The 19385-nt window shown below is 44.3% G+C and overlaps 1 protein-coding gene across 2 annotated transcripts in view; it reads left to right on the top strand.

Annotated features, from left to right (window-relative positions):
- PRTFDC1 (phosphoribosyl transferase domain containing 1) overlaps window positions 1–13876 on the top strand; it is a 53227-nt gene extending 39351 nt beyond the window's left edge. Inside the window, exons 5-9 of one of the 2 annotated variants that reach the window (XM_035129182.3) lie at window positions 7390–7407; window positions 8493–8575; window positions 9438–9484; window positions 10401–10477; window positions 10931–13876. In XM_035129182.3, the coding sequence (XP_034985073.1) occupies window positions 7390–7407; window positions 8493–8575; window positions 9438–9484; window positions 10401–10477; window positions 10931–10978 (273 nt within the window). In that variant the 3' untranslated portion in view covers window positions 10979–13876. Of the gene's footprint in view, window positions 1–7389; window positions 7408–8492; window positions 8576–9437; window positions 9485–10400; window positions 10478–10930 lie in introns of those variants that run through there. The other variant, XR_015946256.1, reaches the window with a different exon arrangement.
- The last annotated feature ends 5509 nt before the right edge of the window (window positions 13877–19385 follow it).

Raw genomic sequence — 19385 nt, 5'->3', positions numbered from 1 at the left:
ACCACAGAGTCTAGGGCTTGCCGATCAGAAGTTCGGCGGTTCGAATCCCCGTGACGGGGTTGGCTCCCGTTGCTCGGTCCCAGCTCCTGCCAACCTAGCAGTTCGAAATCACGTCAAAGTGCAAGTAGATAAATAGGTACAGCTACAGCGGGAAGGTTTGCCAGAAGCGGCTTTGTCATGCTGGCCACATGACCTGGAAGCTGTACGCCGGCTCCCTCGGCCAATAACGCGAGATGAGCGCCGCAACCCCCCGCAACCTGGACCTAATGGTCAAGGGTCCCTTTAGCTTTAGCTTTATACCTAAGAGTGTGGCATGAGGGGGGGGGACACCTTGATCTGATATTTACTACACACCATTAAAGCAACGCTAGCAGGACCCTTAGCTCACAGTTGTAGAACATACAGAATATGTGAGTGCTGTTCTTTGTGTGAAGCAGCAGAGGATGGCCAAGGTCTCAGATTCAATCCTGGCATCACCGGGTAGAACTGCAAGAGTACCCAGTGTGAAATTATTGAGAGCCGTTGCCAGTACTGATCTGCATGGACCCAACGGTCTGACTCTGTATAAGGCATCTTCCAATATTCCTTTGTTTACTTAGAAGCATAGCTGCCAAGTTTTCCCTTTTCTCACGAGGAAGCCTATTCAGCATAAGGGAATTTCCCTTAAAAAAAGGGATAACTTGGCAGCTATGCTTAGAAGTCACCTATATTCACTCCTTGATATGCTTACTCCTTGATATGCGTGTGCAGGATTGCAGCCTCACCGTGCAACTTTAACCATGTTTACTCTGAAGTAACTCCCATTGAGTCCAATGGGGCTTACCCCAAGCAAATGGGTGTATAGTACTGTGCAGCAAATCTTCTGTTCTTTTATATTTATTTGAAACAGTTACCTCCCATCTGTGCTCGCTCAAGGCAGCTCACAGCTCACACCATAAATTAACAAACTGAAAACATCAAAACGCTAAGACAACAGTAAAAAAGAGAGAGAGAGAGAGCAATACACTAGCAGCAAAGATTGTTTAAAAAGAAAAAAAGGAGATGCACATAAAAACTAATATACTTTGCAAACCAAAAAGAAGCTTTTACTAGCTTCTGGAAGCCATTTAAGGAGAGGGCAAAGCACACCTACTTGGGCAGAGAGGTCAGCAGCCTAGGAGCGTCCACAGAAAAGGACTTGTCACTGGTCCCAATGAAGTGTATTTCAGGGGGTGCTGGGATACAAAAGAGGGCTTCTGAAGATGATCTCAGAAAGCGGATGGAATTGTATGGGAGATGAAGTCAGGCCTTCAGATATCCCGGTCCCAAAAGATGTTCACTTGCCACTCAGGTGCAGCCCAAGACATTCTGCCACCCGAGGCCAAGGGCAAGGTGACCATCCCCACATATAGAGAAGCCAAAGAAACAGGCAGTTGAATTTTACTTCAATATTGGTGATGGGACAGATCCAATACGGCGTCTGCTAGCTTGCGGGGAGAGGTCAGGGCAGCTCTCGGGATCTGCCACCTGAGGCAATTGCCCCATTCTGCCTAAGGGTAGGATGAGGTAGGGAACCATCCAGGTGTTATGGGACTGCAACTCCCAGCAGCCCTGCCAGCATGGCCAATTGTCAGGGACGACAGGAATTGGGGTCCAGCAACATCTGTAGGACCTGCAGGTGATGCAGAGTTGCCCTTTCTTCCAGTGCTGAACTTCACCTACTGCAGTGGTTCCTCGCAAGACGAATGCCCTGCAAGTTGAATTTTTCGCAAGACGAATGCGTCTTGCGATCTGATGGTGACTCACAAGACGAATTCGTTTTGCGAAAAATTCATCTTGCGAATCGCGGTTTCCCATAGGAATGCGTTGAAATTTAATGCGTTCCTGTGGGCAAAAAAAAAAAAAGAAATTTCAATGCATTCCTATGGGAAACCGCGATTCGCAAGACGAATTTTTTGCAAAACGAATTGACTCGCAGAACGAATTAAATTCGCCTTGTGAGGCACCATTGTATTAGGACCTTCCCAGCCCACTAAAACTTTTTCAGAACAGCAATTTATGAAGATACGATCAAGTGAAATCTTCTGATTTATATAACTAGCCATATCTGATGTGAGTTTTGGTGTGTGTTTGACTGTATCATCCCACTCTGTTGATTCATCTGCTGACTCATTTTCATTTATTAGTAGAACTGCAGTGCTAAGATGAGCTGTGAATGAGGAGGTGGCATGGCTTGCGCCTGGTGTCTTGATTCTGTTTTTTTTTAAAAAAAAAAACACCAAACCCAGCCACCTCCAAACACAACATGGTGCACAGATTTTTGTAAAAATGAACATGGAATTATCTGAATGGCTCTGGAATGATTCGTTTTTAAAAACAAAATGCATGTCTTGAACATGAACAGCAAAAATAAAATGCAGAGGCAAGCCAAGAAACAGTAAAGACACCCCACACGGTTGTAAATGAAATCCATTTGGCAAAAACAATTTTGGTTGCATTTAGTAAGATGGTTATATTGCTTATAGTTCCAAAGCTTTATTTTGAGCCTGGTTTTTGGTACACAGCTGATTACACAAAAGCTATCAAATCTCAAATGTTATCCAGCTATTCACTGCCCTTTTATCTGTGTACAGTTTCAGACTATTTTGCTGATGTTCACTGATAAGGTGCTACTGCATGAAACCTTATTGGTGATATGCTTTCAGTGTAATTAAAGTCAATATAAGGATTTAGGTGTGCGTTGCAGCTTAAATATTATATTGATAACCTCCACAACCATTTCCCCAAAACAAACTGCTGTCACATCACAGATTAATTTATGTATATAAAATTGGCTTTGAGAGCCTATGGTTGTACATGTTTACAGTTGTACGTTACGATCAATCCGGACTTAAGTTAGCCACACTTGGGTCCTACTGAAGTTTGCAGATTGATTTCATTGGGGAAAGCGCAACTAACTTCGACTGGAACCAAGCCAATATATTTTCCATGGTGCCATGTACCACTCTTGATTACTTAAACACACACACACACACATTATTATTATTATTATTAAAAGTATATCCTCCATTAAATGGTTGTGACTGAACTGCCTGATATCTGGCCACAGTTAGGATGTCAGGAACTGCAACAACTCCAGTTCCATTTCCTTGATATTGTATTATGAATAAGTCATTTCTGTTCCTTCAGTGTCCTTATAGAAAGGGAAATATTCTCATTTTGCTAGCCCCCAGCTTCAACAGCACAGTCTTCTTGGGTATATCTTATAGCCTCAACGGCATAGCCTTCTCACTTTCTGCCCACCAGCACCCTGTACATTTAACAATTTAATGGTAGATAGAAATTCAATGGGTGCATCTTTTCTGAGGGTAGAGATGCCACAATAGAAAAAAGATTTATGTCTATTGTGCAAATATTGAATGCTTGGGGGGGGGGGGGGAGTTGCAACCAGTTACATTTAACAGGCACAAATCTAGCACAAGCAGATTTGCTGTTCATGAAGCAGTATTAGAGTAACACCCCTCTAGGTAAATGCAAAACCAGATTGTGAGATTCAGATGCTGGCACAATTAATACCATATAATGATTAACACAGAGATGGTTGGTGTTCACTCTTCATGATTACAAAGCCTGCCTGGTCTCCTCAAGTGTTGGTTTGCAGCTACTAAGAAGGCCCTTTCTTGAGTTCCCACCAAACATGCATCAGAAGTTGTCGGGACAGAGAAAAGGGCCTCTGCAGAATAACTCGATTTGCACTGCCCTGACCTCTCTGGTGCCTCGCCCTTCTCTCTCTTCCTCCTGGTAAGCATCGGTGATGCACTTTTGGAGAACCAGCATTACAACTGCCCACTCCCCACAAGCTGCTGCTTGTATGGAAGAAGGCAGTCCTTCATGTTACACCTTGCAGCCAGAGGCTTTACTTTTCCTTCCCTTGCACTTCTTGTTCTTGCCGTAACAAACCATGGTTTGTTGTTATGTCTGAATCAGACCATCTTCCTGTGCTCCAGCAAGGAACTGCTTGTAAGCTTGGCCAAGAGCAAGACCTTCCAGCCTCCTTTTGCAAGGATTTCTGGCATTTGGAGCCCAAGGAGTCCCAACAAGTGGTGCCTAGCCCTGGCATCAGGGTGGAGTTGAGAAGAGGACTTTGGGTATAATTCTTTCACCAAAGTCAACAACAACGATCTGCAGTAAAACCTGCTGAGGCAGGCGAGTCAAGATTGTGTAACTTTACAGCGTGGACGCGCCATGTTATTAAATTTATTACAGGACTACCAAAATAGAGTTCTAGTTTATCAACATTGCAGAAGAATTATCACCAGCTGCACATGAGCCTATCATTGGCTGCAGGTTGATTTCCTGTGGAAAGAAGCTGGAAGTAAATAGAAAATATATGTCTGGCCATCTGGAAGACAGAAAACCACTTCTGAAGTATTCACTGCTATGTATTAATGCCTCTACCCTTGTGGTCCCTTCCAACTCTACAATTTTATGTTTCTCTTTAAAAATAGTTCATTAGCTAATCCTCCCCCATTTGCTAATATTGCAGTATTATTATCTCATGGCTTGAGTATTTGCAACTAATTACAGGTCACATTTCACCGTGTAAGGCACATCAGTAGCATGTAAACAGGTTTGGAAGGTAATGACCTAATTCAAATGATCCTATCTCAGTTTAACGAGCCAAGACACTGAATTGAATAAACTTGTATGTATGATCACAGACCCTTCTGCCTTTCCTGGCATGCTGCAGTTAAACCAGGGAGTTGTTAGCCATAGTTTCCCATTTTATCCAAGACAGGATTATCAGGTTTAAAACAAGCTAGTACCGTATCTAAATAAACATCAGAATGAACATCTGGTTTGTTGTGGAGCTGGAAACCATAGTTTCTTGCTTGAGATGAAGCTGTAGTTAATTGAAGACTTCCATATTGCATGATAGATAATATGATGATCCACCAAAATAACCCTTGTGCTGATGGTTCCTGGCTGTTAGAGATGGAAAGTTGGACTGTGCAAAGTCACAAATTACTTTGACTGATGCTATACTCTGCAATTGTGTGCTGGTTTCATTGGGACTGTTCACGATGTGAGGTCCTCCTTTCCAGGGATGTCTCATACTACCTGGCCTTGAGAAGCTTAGGGGCCTGCACCATTTGAAGAACGCATTGACGTCCCATTCTTAAACCACCACCAGTAATCTAGAGATGGTATTGCTGGCTTACGTTATAGGGCTGTTGAATTTGAGATATAGAGTGGGTCAAGCAGGGGTGGGTAACCTGGAGCCTCCAGATGTTGGGCACCAACTCCCATCAGCCAGCAGAGCCAGTGGTCAAGGGCAATTGAGGTTGTCATCCCAACATCTGGAAAGCCACAGAAATAAAACAGGAAAACTGCAAACATTGGGATGATGGTTCACCTAAGAATTTGCAATAGCAAAGACTTAACTTCGCCCACTCAATAAAAGTAATGCATTTAAATATTTATTCAATATTGTTTAAGTGGGATTTGGGAGATCTCAAGTACACAGTAACGTTCTGAAGCTAGTTGCTTGGAGACATACTAGCAAGACTAATACAAGCCTATTGTCAATCAGAGTACATCAGGATCTTGAGGATTTTGTATATTCTCTTTTCAATTGCTCAGTTCTCATATCAAGTAAGAAACAAAATTCTACCCCAGCTGCTGTCAAGTAAGGAAATATTGGCCAGACCTTCAAAAGATAGATTTTTTGGGGGGGGGTTAGCAAACAGATGTCAAGAATATTACTCTGCTCAGCAACTTTTGCCTTAGCATTATCTAAATCTCGTAATGCTAATTTGAGCTGGCTTGCCTCTTGACCATTGTAAAACACTTGCAAGATAACAAGTTCCATTATTAATTGTTTAATGTATTGCATTTTTGCATTCCTGCTATGGCCTTTGGCAAATACTGAAATAAAACTGACCTGTTGTAGATGAGGCATTTCCTTTAAGAAAGGCTAGGTGTGCTAAGATAGATCAGAAGTCCAGGCATATATATATATATATATATATATATATATATATATATATATATATACCTAATTTTATTTGTATGCAACCTTTCCATAGTTCAAGCTTGCTTACAACATGAAAAAACGTACATCATTACAAGCATAACAAAAGTAGTAATAAGCAATAAATAAAACCTCAAAAAGTTCACAACCGAATTGAACAATTTCCACATAAATCATAATAAGATTAAAATAAAGGTATTGAGTCTGTTCAGTAGTCTCAGCTTCTGCAGCTGGAGTCAGACAGGGCCCCACCCTCCTAAGCCAGATGGGAAAAGCCTGCAAGGCCGGGAGCAGGTCTTCCAGGACTCACCGCCAAGATTGCATGAGAGAGGGGCTGAGAAGATGAAGAGGTGTATGGAGACTCAACATAACAGCAGGTTCAGCAATACTTGCATTCTGGCATCCTGAAAATTATGGAGAACTTTCCGAGGGAAGTGAAAGATCTCAGGTGGACCTCGTTGGGAAAGGCCTGTCAGTCCAAAAAAATACAATGTGCAAGAACCTGGTAGCTTACATTGGAGCAGGAACGTAGACAGAGCCTAGAAGAATTTGGCGGTTCAGGGAGCAGAGCCCTGTCTAAAAGCTGCGTATATTCCTGCTGGCAGTGATGATGGACCTGTGGCCCTCCTGATGCTGTTGAACTCCAGTTCCCATCAGCCCCAGGCAGCATGGTCAATGGCCAGGAAGGATGGGAGTTGGAGTCCAGCAATATCTGGTTAGCCACAGGTTTCTCACCCTCTGCCAATCCCTTTAAATATCACACATACACACACACACACACACACACACACACACACACGAGTTGTCAGACCATTGTTTTTAATGCTTGCCAGTTGGCAGACCTATGTATGAAACAGTTATACGGACTGAGCTATTGGTCTACCTAGCCCTATGTGTTGGCTGCTCTTTCATGACACAGCTCTAAGGTTTCCAGCAGTGGAGCTTTCCCAGCCATGTTGTTTCTTAGCTGGAGAGGCCAGGGGTTGGGCCTTTGACATTCTGCATACAGAGTGTGTGTGCTGTGGTTCTGGGAATGAAACTATTCCCATTTTCTTCCCTCTCCCCTTCCCTGGTAGGAGACTGTGTCACCTCTCACTGCAAGAAAGAAAGAACTGGGTCAGAGCTGTTATTGGGTATAGAGCGTCCCCTTGCTGTCTGCCGGGGACAGGGACTCTCCTTGCTCCCTGTACTTGGTTGGTTGGCTTAGCCAGGGCCACCCTTGCAGCTCTGCATCATCAGATCTCCCTTTTCCTCCTCATCCTGGAGAAGACCCAGAGAACATAGACTCCAGTTCCGCTAGTGGCTTGCTGTAGATTCACTTTGTTCTCCTGCCTAACCAAATTTCTTTTTCTCCCCTTTGTTTGTTTGTGTTTCAGAACGTATTAATTGTGGAGGTAAGTTCGATAAATAGGTACTCTACAGCTCCGGCGGGAAGGTAAACGGTGTTTCCGTGCGCTGCTCTGGTTCGCCAGAAGCGGCTTAGTCATGCTGGCCACATGACGCGGAAGCTGTACACTGGCTCCTTCGGCCAATAAAACGAGATGAGTGCCACAACCCGAGTCGTCTGTGACTGTACCAATGGTCAGGGGGCCCTTTACCTTTTTTAAGTTCATCTATTTGAATTCTCTAAAATGGGTGGTGGTCCTTTTGGGTACAGTACGTCTTGTACCACTTAATGTATGTAGGTGCAGATATACAAAGAATCCCGCAAAGTCAACAAAAACCTTGCTAGCACTTTTCAAAAGCCATTCCGCTATTGGCAAGCAAACCTTGTTGCTTCAGTCCTCGTTTACTTGAGGTGAGGGAAGTGCTGTTGGTGTCTTCAAAGAAGGTCACCTCTCCTCTGGTAGCTGTGACACCTTTTTTTTGGACGATGAAAAAGGTCCAAAAGAGGCTATCCCCCCCCCCAATCCCAATTCAAAATAATAAAATGGTGTTGATGTTGCAGAACTTTCCAGCTATTAGCTAACCAGGTCAGTTTCAAGACTCTTGTGTTAATATACAAAGCCCTGAACAACTTGGGTCCAGGATGCCTTAAGCATCGCACAAGCCCTAATATCCCAGCTTGATCACTGAGATCATTCGGAGAAGCACTATAAGTTGTCCCCCATGTTACAAAGGATCAGCTGATTTAAACCTTCTTCCATCTTACTGCACTTTCAACCTCCTGTGAAAATTATTTTTGCATTGTCTTTAATGGGGTTTTATTATACTTGCACATATTGTTGTGTACCACCTTGATATTTCATATGAGTAGACAGCATATAAATATTTTTTATAAATAAATAAATGCCCCAACTCCACACACACACACACCAGCCTCCTTTTACCTTTCGTGCTCCTGTGGTGCAGTGGGTCTTCGCGTCTGGCTGTAACCAGGGGCTGTGGGCAGGATTCCTTCATTTGCAGAGGGTTGGACTAGATGACTCTCGGGGGTCCCTTCCAACTCTACAGCTCTATGCTTCTATGCTTTGCAAAGGATATCATTGGAACCGGAAGAACGATGAGAGCTCTCCTCAACAAAATTGAAAAATGCAAGCCCAAGATGGTCAAGGTGGCAAGGTAAGTGTGGTATTTGGGAGGGACCACATCTCAGTGGGTGGAGCTGCCTTCGGTAGCGTGATGCCCTCCACCAGATGTTTTGGACTACTAGTCCCATCAGCCACAGCCAGCACAGCCAATGGTTGGGAATGATGGGAATGGTAGTCCATGTAGAGGACACTGCATTGACTGCCTCTGCTGTGCAGGCTACTGCTCAGAGGCTTGTCTCTTTCTCTGTGGGAGGATGGATGTCAGAGGCAGCTGACTCAGCTGCTAAGGGAATGAGAAAGGAAGTCCTTTTGGGTTTGCCCTTGATGAGTCTTCAGACATCTCTGATGGAGGGGAAGTACACTCATTTACCCTTCTGCTGAAATTGGGGTGAGGTGGGGAGTTTGCCAAGCTAAACAGAGCTCACCAGCCATGCATGGTTGCTCATCAGAGTCTCAATGTTTGTTTCTGCTACCTGTCTTTGGAGTGTCAAAACAGGGAATGGGGTTGGTTCTTGAGCAAGGACCATAATCAAAATAGTGGATAATACTGAGCTTGATGGACAATTATCTGACCTAGGAGGCCATAATATATGGCTGTTGGGCTGTGGTTCAGCTTAACATTAGGACATGGTGCCCTCCAGATGTTGTTAGACTGCAACTCCCATCATCCTTATCCATTGGCCAAGCTTACTAAGGCTGTTGGGAGTTGGTGTCCAACAACATTTTGAGGGGCACCAGGCTTAGTGGGTTGCAAGTTGTACAGGCTTTAAGGAAATGAGAGACGGGGACAGAAGAATATATTTAACCAAGCCAAAATGTTCAGGAGTTATGTGAACAAATCCTGCTTTTAAAAATGTTTACATTAAAAAAAATTCTTATTTATTTAATGATAGTTTGCTGGTGAAAAGAACATCTCAGCCTAATGGATACAGACCGGACTGTAAGTGCTCTCCTGTGGATTTTCTTTGCTTCCTGATTGTGAAGGAGCTAACATGTTCCATTGTCCTGTTTTCATTAAATAGGCAAGGCGTAACACACCCGGTCCTTGGAGTGTTGTTCAAAAGTGATGCTAGGAATAGCGTCTAAACAATGGAAGTGCCACCTTGATCAGAAGAACTATCAATTCCCCTCCACTGTCCTTATTTCATTACAGACATGTATAAGAGACGGCGTGGGGAATGACCACATTTTAAAACTGATTTCAAAGTCGTGCCACTGTCAAGAATCACAAGCTTGACATTGCAATATGGGCTGAGAAAGAAACATTCACAACGCTTCTGTTTCCAAGAGTGTTTGGGGTTAAATGGTGGCAGTTTAACACCAGCTTCAGATAAGTTTAAAACTTGCCCAGTAGCTGCATTTTATTCTGAGATCTTATAATGAAGGAGAGTATATAAATCTAGTTGTTGTTTTTTTAAGCCCTTAGCATGGCCGTTGGCCAGGATACAACACACTGTGGCTTTAAAGTCCTACGTTGTCCAACTGTATCCCCAGCTGCAGACAACTGCGGATTGTTCCTTGAAGCTGTCAGAAAAATCATTTGGGAGTTAACTTCCCTGGGGACACATCTCTGCTTGGTTAAGAGCTGTAGTTAGATTTCTTTCCCCCCTCAATATTAGCTAACAGGATTCCTTTTAGACAGACTTGTGGTCCTTTATATAGCCTAATTGGGTACATCTAGACAGCTCTGCTTCAGTTACAGTAAAGTGTTCCCATCTCAGAGCCCCAAACTCGCAGTCACTGGGATTTGGCTCTTGTATACATTTTCCAGGTCAGTGAACTATTACATAAAGGAAGTGTCAGGGTTTGTATTTTTAACAATACAGACATTTTGCCCTTTTCCCCCTCTCTTCCAGATTATGGATTTGAAATTCCAAATTTATTTGTGGTGGGCTATGCTTTAGACTACAACGAGTACTTCAGAGATCTAAATGTAAGTGTTTCCCATTCCTGAAAGAATTTTTTTTTTTATAAACTGACTTTCAAACCAAGCCAATCTAGAACTGGGTTTCCTCTTCTGTGGGTAACAATAAAAAATTGTATCCTACTTCTGCAGCGCATGGTGCTTTTTAATCCTTGTCCTGCCTGCCTTCATGTACAATAGTTTGCTTCACGAATAATGCTAAACCATAGTTTAGCTGCGGGAAGCCTTGGGCTCATGCTGTCCTCTCCACACAGCTCTGAGAAGAATGGAAATATCCATTACATAAGATAAAAACACCTTTTTCAGCACTCATACTTGCAGCATTATTTCCGTCAGTGGGAGAATGTGATTTATTTATGTCACTTGACACAGCACACTAGCGATCAGAGTGCAGAATGCAGCTCTTGCCTAAATGCTGTTGGTTGACTTTGTGGATTGTGATGTTAAAACTTTTCGTTTCAGCACATATGTGTTATCAATAACCATGGGAAAGACAAATACAGAGTCTAAGAAATAACCGGCTAGCCTGAACTGGAAAACTGGCAGTCCTCTTGAAGCATCTCCTGAAGAACAATTGAACTGACATCCGTCTCATTCAGCCTGGACTAAAAAGTGCCCCCTTCTTTCTAAGGGGGGGGGGAGGAATTTGCTGAAGTCAGCCACCCTCAACTCCTTGAGCCTTTGTAGCAGAACTTGGACAAGGCAAAGACCGAGAAGTCATTATCTTTATATATATATAATTTAGTGTTATAAGCTAGCAAATAATTAGTTAATTCATTATAATTAGTTATAACTATAATTAGTTACTATGAGATAGTAAGTGAGATGGCATTTATTTGTTGGCTTGCTTATCCCTTACCTTGCTCCAATCTTCTTTGTGAACATACTGAGGGCAGCTGCGCTATTCACAAAGCCATTCTGCGAGGATCCGTGGCTTTGTGCCTCCCAATGGTGCAACTTGCTGCTTCCAGTTCTCTCCAGTAACCTATCTGTGCCTTTTTCTGAGCACCTTCTTTTAAAGTTTTCTTGAAGAAGCTCGGTGTACATCAGAGGTGACGAACTGCAGGCCCTGGGACCAAATGTAGCCCCAGACACCTTCGTCAGCTCCTTGGGACTTTCTGCAAGCCACACCCTCTTTCTGCAGTTCACCCCTCCCCTCACTAGCTCTTAGAATCATAGAATTATAGAGTTGGAAGGTGCCCTGAGGGTTATCTAGTCCAACACCATGCAACACAGGAATCTCAACACGCAGTCTCCCATCCAGTTTGGAGCCATGCCTGACCCTGCTTAGCTTTGCAAATGTGCTAGCAGTTCTTTGCACCCAAGTGTTTTCGCCTGCCTGGAATGTGCCCTTGAACTCTGATAATGCCTCAAGTTTGCCTGGGTGGAAAATAAGGGGAAGTGTGAGTATGCATAAAAAACTAGTCTGCTCTACAGGAGTAAAATGCACGTTTGTTGCTCCATTCAGTTTGGCTTCTGGCTCCACCCATCACAAGCATGTGGCCCTTGGAAGGTTCCCCAAAAAGGGAATAAGGCCCCTAGTAGGCTGAAAAATGTTCCCCATTATCGTCACAAGAACCTTGTGAAGTAGCTTAGGCTGAGGGAGAATGTACTGTCCTCAGACTCACCCAGGGAACTTAGAGGCTGAGTGGGGATTTGAACCTTGGTCTCCTAGGTCCTAGGACAATACTCTAACCACTATGCCACACTGGCTTTTAGGAGGCTTACAGTGGCATGCAAAAGTGCAGACGATATAATAATTGTGCTCTAAATTAATCCGTCTGTTCATCATGGCCACACGCAGTTGCCCTGGGCAAACCTATAAAAGGTAGCTTGGCTCTTGAATTTTGTTGTCAATAAGGTTCTGTTTTGCAGGATAACAAGATTCTTGAATCATGCTGTGAGAATCACATTCAAGAAACATCAAATATACATTATGTTAACGGTGTGCCGGTTCTCCCAGGAGTACACATTGATCGATCCCTGATCAGTTGACATCCCAAAAGCTGGTGCTGCGAGTGGAGCAGGAACTAGTGTAAATGGCTCTCCTCTACTCCCATTAATCCCCACAGTGACCCTGTGAGGTAGACTAGGCTGAACAATATAGACTGCCCCTAAGTCACCCAGTGACTAGGACTAGGGCAATACCGGTTCAACATTATGATATATTGCCAGCAAAACATCGCAATATACCGATATATCACAATGCTTGAAATGAGGATCGAGTTGTGTAGAGTCACTCATATGTGATTCATTGTTCTAGGGCTACAGTCCTAAGCACAACTTGCTAGGGAGTAAATTTCATTGAGCATGGAAGCACTTACGGTATTTTTTTTTAGTAAGCATGCTTTAAGCCATTTGTATTTCCAGGGAATGTGTTTCCTAGGAAGGTAACTGGTTTTAATTCATATCTAGTCCCACACTGCAGAGTCACCAAGGTATGTGAATCTATAAATGGGTGTGTTTCTGATGAGCCTTTGTTACCCATTCATCCAAAATCATATGGAGCTCCAATATAACAACGTTGAATCTTAATGAATCTTTGCGAGACACTTTTGATCTGACCTTTCAAGGGGAGATGATGGTGTGTCATGAATGCATGGATGTACTCAACTGTGTTTAATGCACTGAATTTTAATTGGAACCAAACAATGGCAGCCAAGCTTGGGTTCCCAAACGGCATCCTTTGTGTACAACATAGGAAAGTCATAGATTAGACAAAAAAACCAAGACCCTCTATGAGTGCACATTTCCATAACCGAAACTAATCATGTACAAAGGGTTGCTTAGATGGCATATATTCTTTCTCAAATGTTTTCTCTCTCTCTTAATGATCCTGTTTTTTTCACAAGCAAATAACCTATCTATGAATATGAATATGGGTGTGTTGATACAGAGGTACGGAAACAGTCTTTTCTGAAGATAGGAAATATTTCAATGTAGCAAAACTCAAATCCCTATTAAAAGCATCTTCAGCTTTCCGGGCTTTTGAGGTTTCCCGTTTCCTTTGCCATCATCTGCAAAATATATATTTTTTCTAATTTACCTGTTGCACTCATTGGAAGAAGGTCATTATGTGCTATATACAAACTGCTCTCAATAACTTCCTAAAGGAAGCCAGTGCAAAAATATAAAAATCAAATACAAGCAGCTTTGTTCAGAACAGCATGGGGCCTATTGTTGTTAGACTGCAGTTTCCTTTACACTAATAAACAGTAAGGGCGCTTTGCTATATTAGAGATTGCTTTCGATTTCCCATCGCCTCTTCTTCAGCACAGATTTGCACACCCCACAGAAGCCTTTACAATGCACACAAGTGCTTTGGGGGAAACCAATGTAAACATTTCCTGTGTACCTCTGCTGTGGCCTGTACATTTTCCCTAGCTGAATAAAATGAACTGAAGTAACTATGGTATTTCCACCATTGTGTAATTAATTGCTCTCACTGCCCCATATTTATACATATACAGATTGGGGGGGGGGGGTTGAGGATAGATTTTTCTGCAAGTTTCCATTGTGAGAGAAAACAATTCCCACTCAGCTATCTGTCTAAGACAGGCATCCCCAAACTCGGCGCTCCATCTGTTTTGGGACTACAACTCCCATCATCCCTAGCTAACAGGACCAGTGGTCAGGGATGGTGAGAATTGTTGTCCCAAAACAACTGGAGGGCCGAGTTTGGGGATGCCTGGTCTCAGAGAGCAATCCTAAACTCCCTGGAAGGGTGGCATTGGGTTCATTGGACCCTACAGATCTCCCCCAGATAGGAGGAGCATGCAAGTTCAGGCCAATGGTCCAGCGAGTCCAGCTTCCTGTTCTCACAGATACCCAGATGCCTATGGGAAACCTGCAAGCAGGACACGAGCACAAGAGCCCTCTCCCCTCTTGTGCTTCCTGCAACTGGTATTCAAGAAGCATTCCTGCCTCCAACTGTGGAAGCAGAGGATAACCATCATAGCTAGTAAGCATCGATAGCTACCTCCTCCATGAATGAGCAGAGGGAGATCTCTGTGCAAAGGAGGAATGTTAGGAATGCCCTAGTGTGGTGGCAGCAAGCTCCACTGCTGTTCTGCAGGTATAAACACTGCCCATGATGGAACCTGAAATGGTGTGTCCCAAGGGCACGTTGGGGAAGGCGATGACTCACAGAAATCTAAGCATCCTTGTTCCCCTGACCAACAGCAAGAGCTGCACCAGCCCTGGAGCTGGCATAGTTAATTTTTCCCCTGTTGAAGTTAATGGGAGGGAGATATTTTTTGAAAACCTGACTGCAGCAGGGAAAAGAAGAAATGCTACTCGCCTCACAGGGTGGCAGATTCTCCACCATGCAGAAACTCTCAGGCTTTAAAAATACCATAATTCACATTTATTTTAACACAAAATTAAAAACATTAGCATTATTGGTTCTTAAAAGCCTGAGAAAAGTGATGTTTTTGCTTGGCAGCTAAATGATAGCAATGAGGGTATCAGGCAAGCCTCCTTAGGGAGGGCTTTTCAAAAGCAAGGAGCTAACGCTGAAAAGTTCCTCTTGTTGTCACCCGACACCAGGCATCCTGAGGAAGACCTCAGGGTGGTGATCTCAGTGGACTAGCCAAATTGATGCAGGAGAAGGTGACCTAGCAGGTATTTGGGTCCTAAACCATGTGGGGTTTTAGGGCTGATGACCCAGCTCTGACACAGACTCTGGGCCAAGCAACTGGATTAATGGTACAGATAATACTGATTGAGGAATCTATCTTTGCTTTGTATATATATTTTTATTTACATCTTTGCATTTTAGTCTGATGTACTGCATACAATTATTTTAATGGTTGTTTTAGAAAATAGGGGGGGAATAAATAAAGTAAAGTAGGGGAGATCACAACTGTTTATACATTTTATTCCTAGTCCCTGTGAAATCTTTGAGTCGCTCGTATCCAGTGACCTTCCAAATGCTATCATCAGTAGAACCAACTGATCTTTTTCAATCATGGTTGCATCTCTTGACTCATGAACTAGTCGGAGGGTGTTTATTCTCCCAATCAATTTAACAACATCTGGCAGATTATATAAGGCGAGGGGATGTTCTTTATAAACCGTCATGGACAACATGTTTCTCTGTTTTTGCAGCCATCCCGTTTTCTCTGATTCCCCTCTCTTGCTCTCTAATAGCTGACATCCTTCCACACCCCGCCCCCAAAGATAAAAGCAGAATTGTTGCATCTTCCAAAGTGACATCAGCAGTTTGGAGTGCTCCCTTTCGACAATTAATTCAACTCATTCATCCTTCAGTTGGCTGGATCCCAAAGCTATCTGGGAGAAAATGACTGATGATGACAAAACAAACACCATCCAAAACAGCTATATCTATAACCAGTTTAAGGGCTATACTTTTAATGGGAAGCTTCAATCTACAAAGCAGTCCAGATCTATTGTTTCTGCTTGAGGAAGTATGTTGTGTCCCAAGTACCCTTTCCCCATGATTCTGCCTTGCAATTCTGATTTTAAAAACCACCTAATTTGATTGGTGTCTTTCATAAACGATGATAACATGCTCCTCAACATATAGGGCATGCATGCAACATCAAGCCATGCACATGGTGGAATCTTCTGGGGTGAAGGGTGCTCTAAAAAGAGAAATAGTAAATAAATAACTGCAAACACATATGAAACATGCAGCTTTCGCAATGAGAACATATAGGCACCACAAGTCTTGCATAAATACACACTGGTGACTCGTGTCCACAATGCTGAGAGATGCACAACGCAGCGTGTACATGCATGTTGCCAACCCAGACAGTATGTATGATGAAAACATGCACGGCAAATGCAATTAAGTTCTGCTCCTCTCCATGCCATCCACGCTGCCTAACATAGGCATTTGGCCAGCACAGCCTGCTGTCTGTGCCACTGTTATCACTACATTGGCACAGTGTGAAGTTTCTGTTCCCGCACCACACAGGCCTTTTGCCTGCACCTCCATCACAGCCAGGAACTGTAACTCAACCACAGGATTGCTCTGCTAGTGAACCTTATTCATGGGTCTGCCACAGCTCTAAAGGCAGAGTAGGGAACTCCATGATGGCAGGGGCCCACGGAAGGAAGAACATGAATGTAACTTGGCAGATGGAAGCACTTCCCTTTGCCTAGGCTGTTTCCTTTCCTGATTCCTCCTCCTCGGCTGTTGCATCCTAGTGCGGGGGTGTTTGCAGCCAAAGGAAAATAACGCCAATTGGAGTTTTGGAAGGAGCCTCCCCACCCCGACGCACAAATGGCTCCTGTACCAGTTCCCACTGTGCAAATAACAGGGCAGAAGAGCACATACGGCATGTGTGAAGAAGAAGAAGAAGATCAAACTCTGAATTCAAGCCACTGTTATTATTAGAGCACTGCAAGGTAACTCTGGGGAAATTGCATCTTTTTTTCTTTGGTGTGCAAACAGTAACATGCAATTAATTAATTATTATTATTATTATTATTATTATTATTTCCATTGTTATTATCAACAAGAACATTAATAGTAGCAGCAATTACTATAGCCATCGTTAATAATAGTAGTTATTATTAATAGTAGTTATTAATAGTTATTGTTATTGTTAGGCTTTAAAATGGGATTAGACAAATCCATGGAGATGACTACCAATGGCTGCGAGTCATGATGGATATATGTTGCATCCAGTGTCAGAGCAAGGATCCCTTTGAATGCCGGTTGTGGGGCTCACAAGTGGGAGAGTGCTGTTGCACTCATACCCTGCCTGTGCGCTTCTGATAGGCATCTAGTTGGCTACTGTCAGAGCAGGATGCTTGATAGGCCTTTGCTCTGATTCATCAGGGCTTCCTATGTTCTTATGTTCCCCAAAGGGCTCTAGCATAAAAGCAACCTCAGTGACCTTGGGCCCGTCAGTATCTAACTATCTAATCCAGAGTTGTTATAAGAATAAAAAGGGGGCAATCATTTAAGAGGAGGAAATTGGTCTAAGAGGAGGATGCCTTGGAGTCTGATGAGCGGACGACCCTTACAGGTAATGGCAGCATAGGAGGGGGATAAACTGGAGCAGGCCTGGTGGCTGTTAGCAGGGCCGTCTTAAGCCCACCCAGCGCCCTGGTGCTAGGTCCCTCCAGCGCCTCTCCAAGGGCCTGGGAGTGCCAAGCGGACTGCAGCAGCAGCGGAAGGCCACCTCCGAGGACTCCGCGCTGCGCTTCCTTCTCGTTTCCCCAGCGCTGGGTTCCGCTCAGTCAAGCTTCACCACCAGCGCACACACTGCGGGACCAGCAAGAGCTGCTTGGGTGCTGTGCGCGCGCTGGTGGCGAAGCTCGACTGAGCGGAACCCAGCGCTGGGGAAACGAGAAGGAGACGCAGCACGAAGTTCTCGGAGAAAGAGCGCAGTCCTGGCCAGATCGCCAGAACCCTGCGCTCACTTGGCGCCCTTCCAGCGCCCTCCAGCGCCTGGCGCCGTGGTTCTCCGCGCTACTAGGCTCTATGGCTAGGACGGGCCTGGCTGTTAGTCCCTCCCTGCCAAGTTGTCTTCCCTGACATCTGCACCACACACTTAAAAGCACACAACTTTCCCCAAAGAAAAGGCTTTCTGCCTTTTATTGAGTCAGGTGATTGGTTCATCCAGCTCAGTACTGTCTACACTGATAGGCCAAGGATGTCCAGGATTCCAGACGGGGTTCTCTCCCAGCCCTCCTTGGAGATGCCAAGATTGAACATTGGAACCTTCTGCACGCCAAGCAGATGCTTTGCCACTGAGCTACAGCCTTTCCCTGGACTCTGTGGGAATTGTCCTTTGTTAAGTGTACTGGTAGTTTTAGCTTTGTGAGCGGGGTGGGGGTGGGGTGGGGACAGGGATGGGACATTCCCAGGTAGTCACCATGAGTTTTAAATGTGCATTGGGTGTGCTTTCAAATGTGTGGTGTGGATGCACCCTAACACAGTTATCAGCTCTCTTACCTACTTTACAGACTGAAAGAAGCAGAGAAAGCGGATGGAAATTTAATTTTCATTATTTTAAAAGAGGCTTCTGGTTTGTTTCCAGCTTGATCAGAGTGGAAAGGCTTGCTGGCATGCTGAGCGCACAGCAAGGGACTCTTTGTACCCACCAGCGTGCCCAAACGCTTTGTTCCCAAAGCTGAGACAACAGATCTGCTATGAAATAGAGCCTTTGGTTGGAAATCCTTCCCTGGCTATTGGACACGCAGATGAGCCATGCTACCAGCATCAAGCACATTTCTTGATCCAGTAGCCCAGTGCGTTCTTGACATGAGAGGGAGTGGCTGCTTGACCTAAGCAGAGCCCACTTGGGACACCCAAGCACAGAATATTAGCCCAACCCTAATATAGCAGACACATGGCTCCACATCCCAAAAGGAGACGAGCCAAAGTCTCAAATTGGTGGGTGTTTACTTCTATTTATGTAAACGGAACCAGAAGTAAGAACGTGTTTCCTGCACAGAAAGGGAGGAGGAGGTCTGGGTACATTCGTGGAGCTGCCGCCGCAAAACAGCCCAAGCTGTCGCTCTCCAGAGAGATGCAGAAATATTCAGTGAGTTCACTCTCTGGCACTGCCTAGACTCCCATGGCGGCTCTCCAACCTTGTCCTGAGGCAAGGTGAAGTCACTCTTTCTGGCAGGGAGTTTTATGGCCAGAAAACTCTGGGCGAAGTTTGTCCCAAAGATGTTGCCTTGTAACCATAGCTCAGTGTTACGCAGGGTGTCCCAGGTTCAAAACTTGATATCTCCAGGTAGGGCCAGGACTGTCCCCTACCTGAAACCCTGGAAAGCTGCTGGCAGTCAGTGAAAACTGTAATGAGATATCTGGGACAATGGTCTGACTCAGAATAAGGCAGCTGCCTATGGACCTGTCCCCAGTGGTGGGGGTGGCAGCAGTGTCAGAGAGAAAAGTTTCCTAGCAAATGCATTCTTTCCAGATAGGAGA

Source organism: Zootoca vivipara, chromosome 11 (assembly GCF_965207765.1).
Source record: "Zootoca vivipara chromosome 11, rZooViv2.hap1.1, whole genome shotgun sequence".
Taxonomy (NCBI): domain Eukaryota; kingdom Metazoa; phylum Chordata; class Lepidosauria; order Squamata; family Lacertidae; genus Zootoca; species Zootoca vivipara.
The sequence above is the reverse complement of the archived record's forward strand: the minus strand, read 5'-3'. Positions and strand labels throughout refer to the sequence as shown.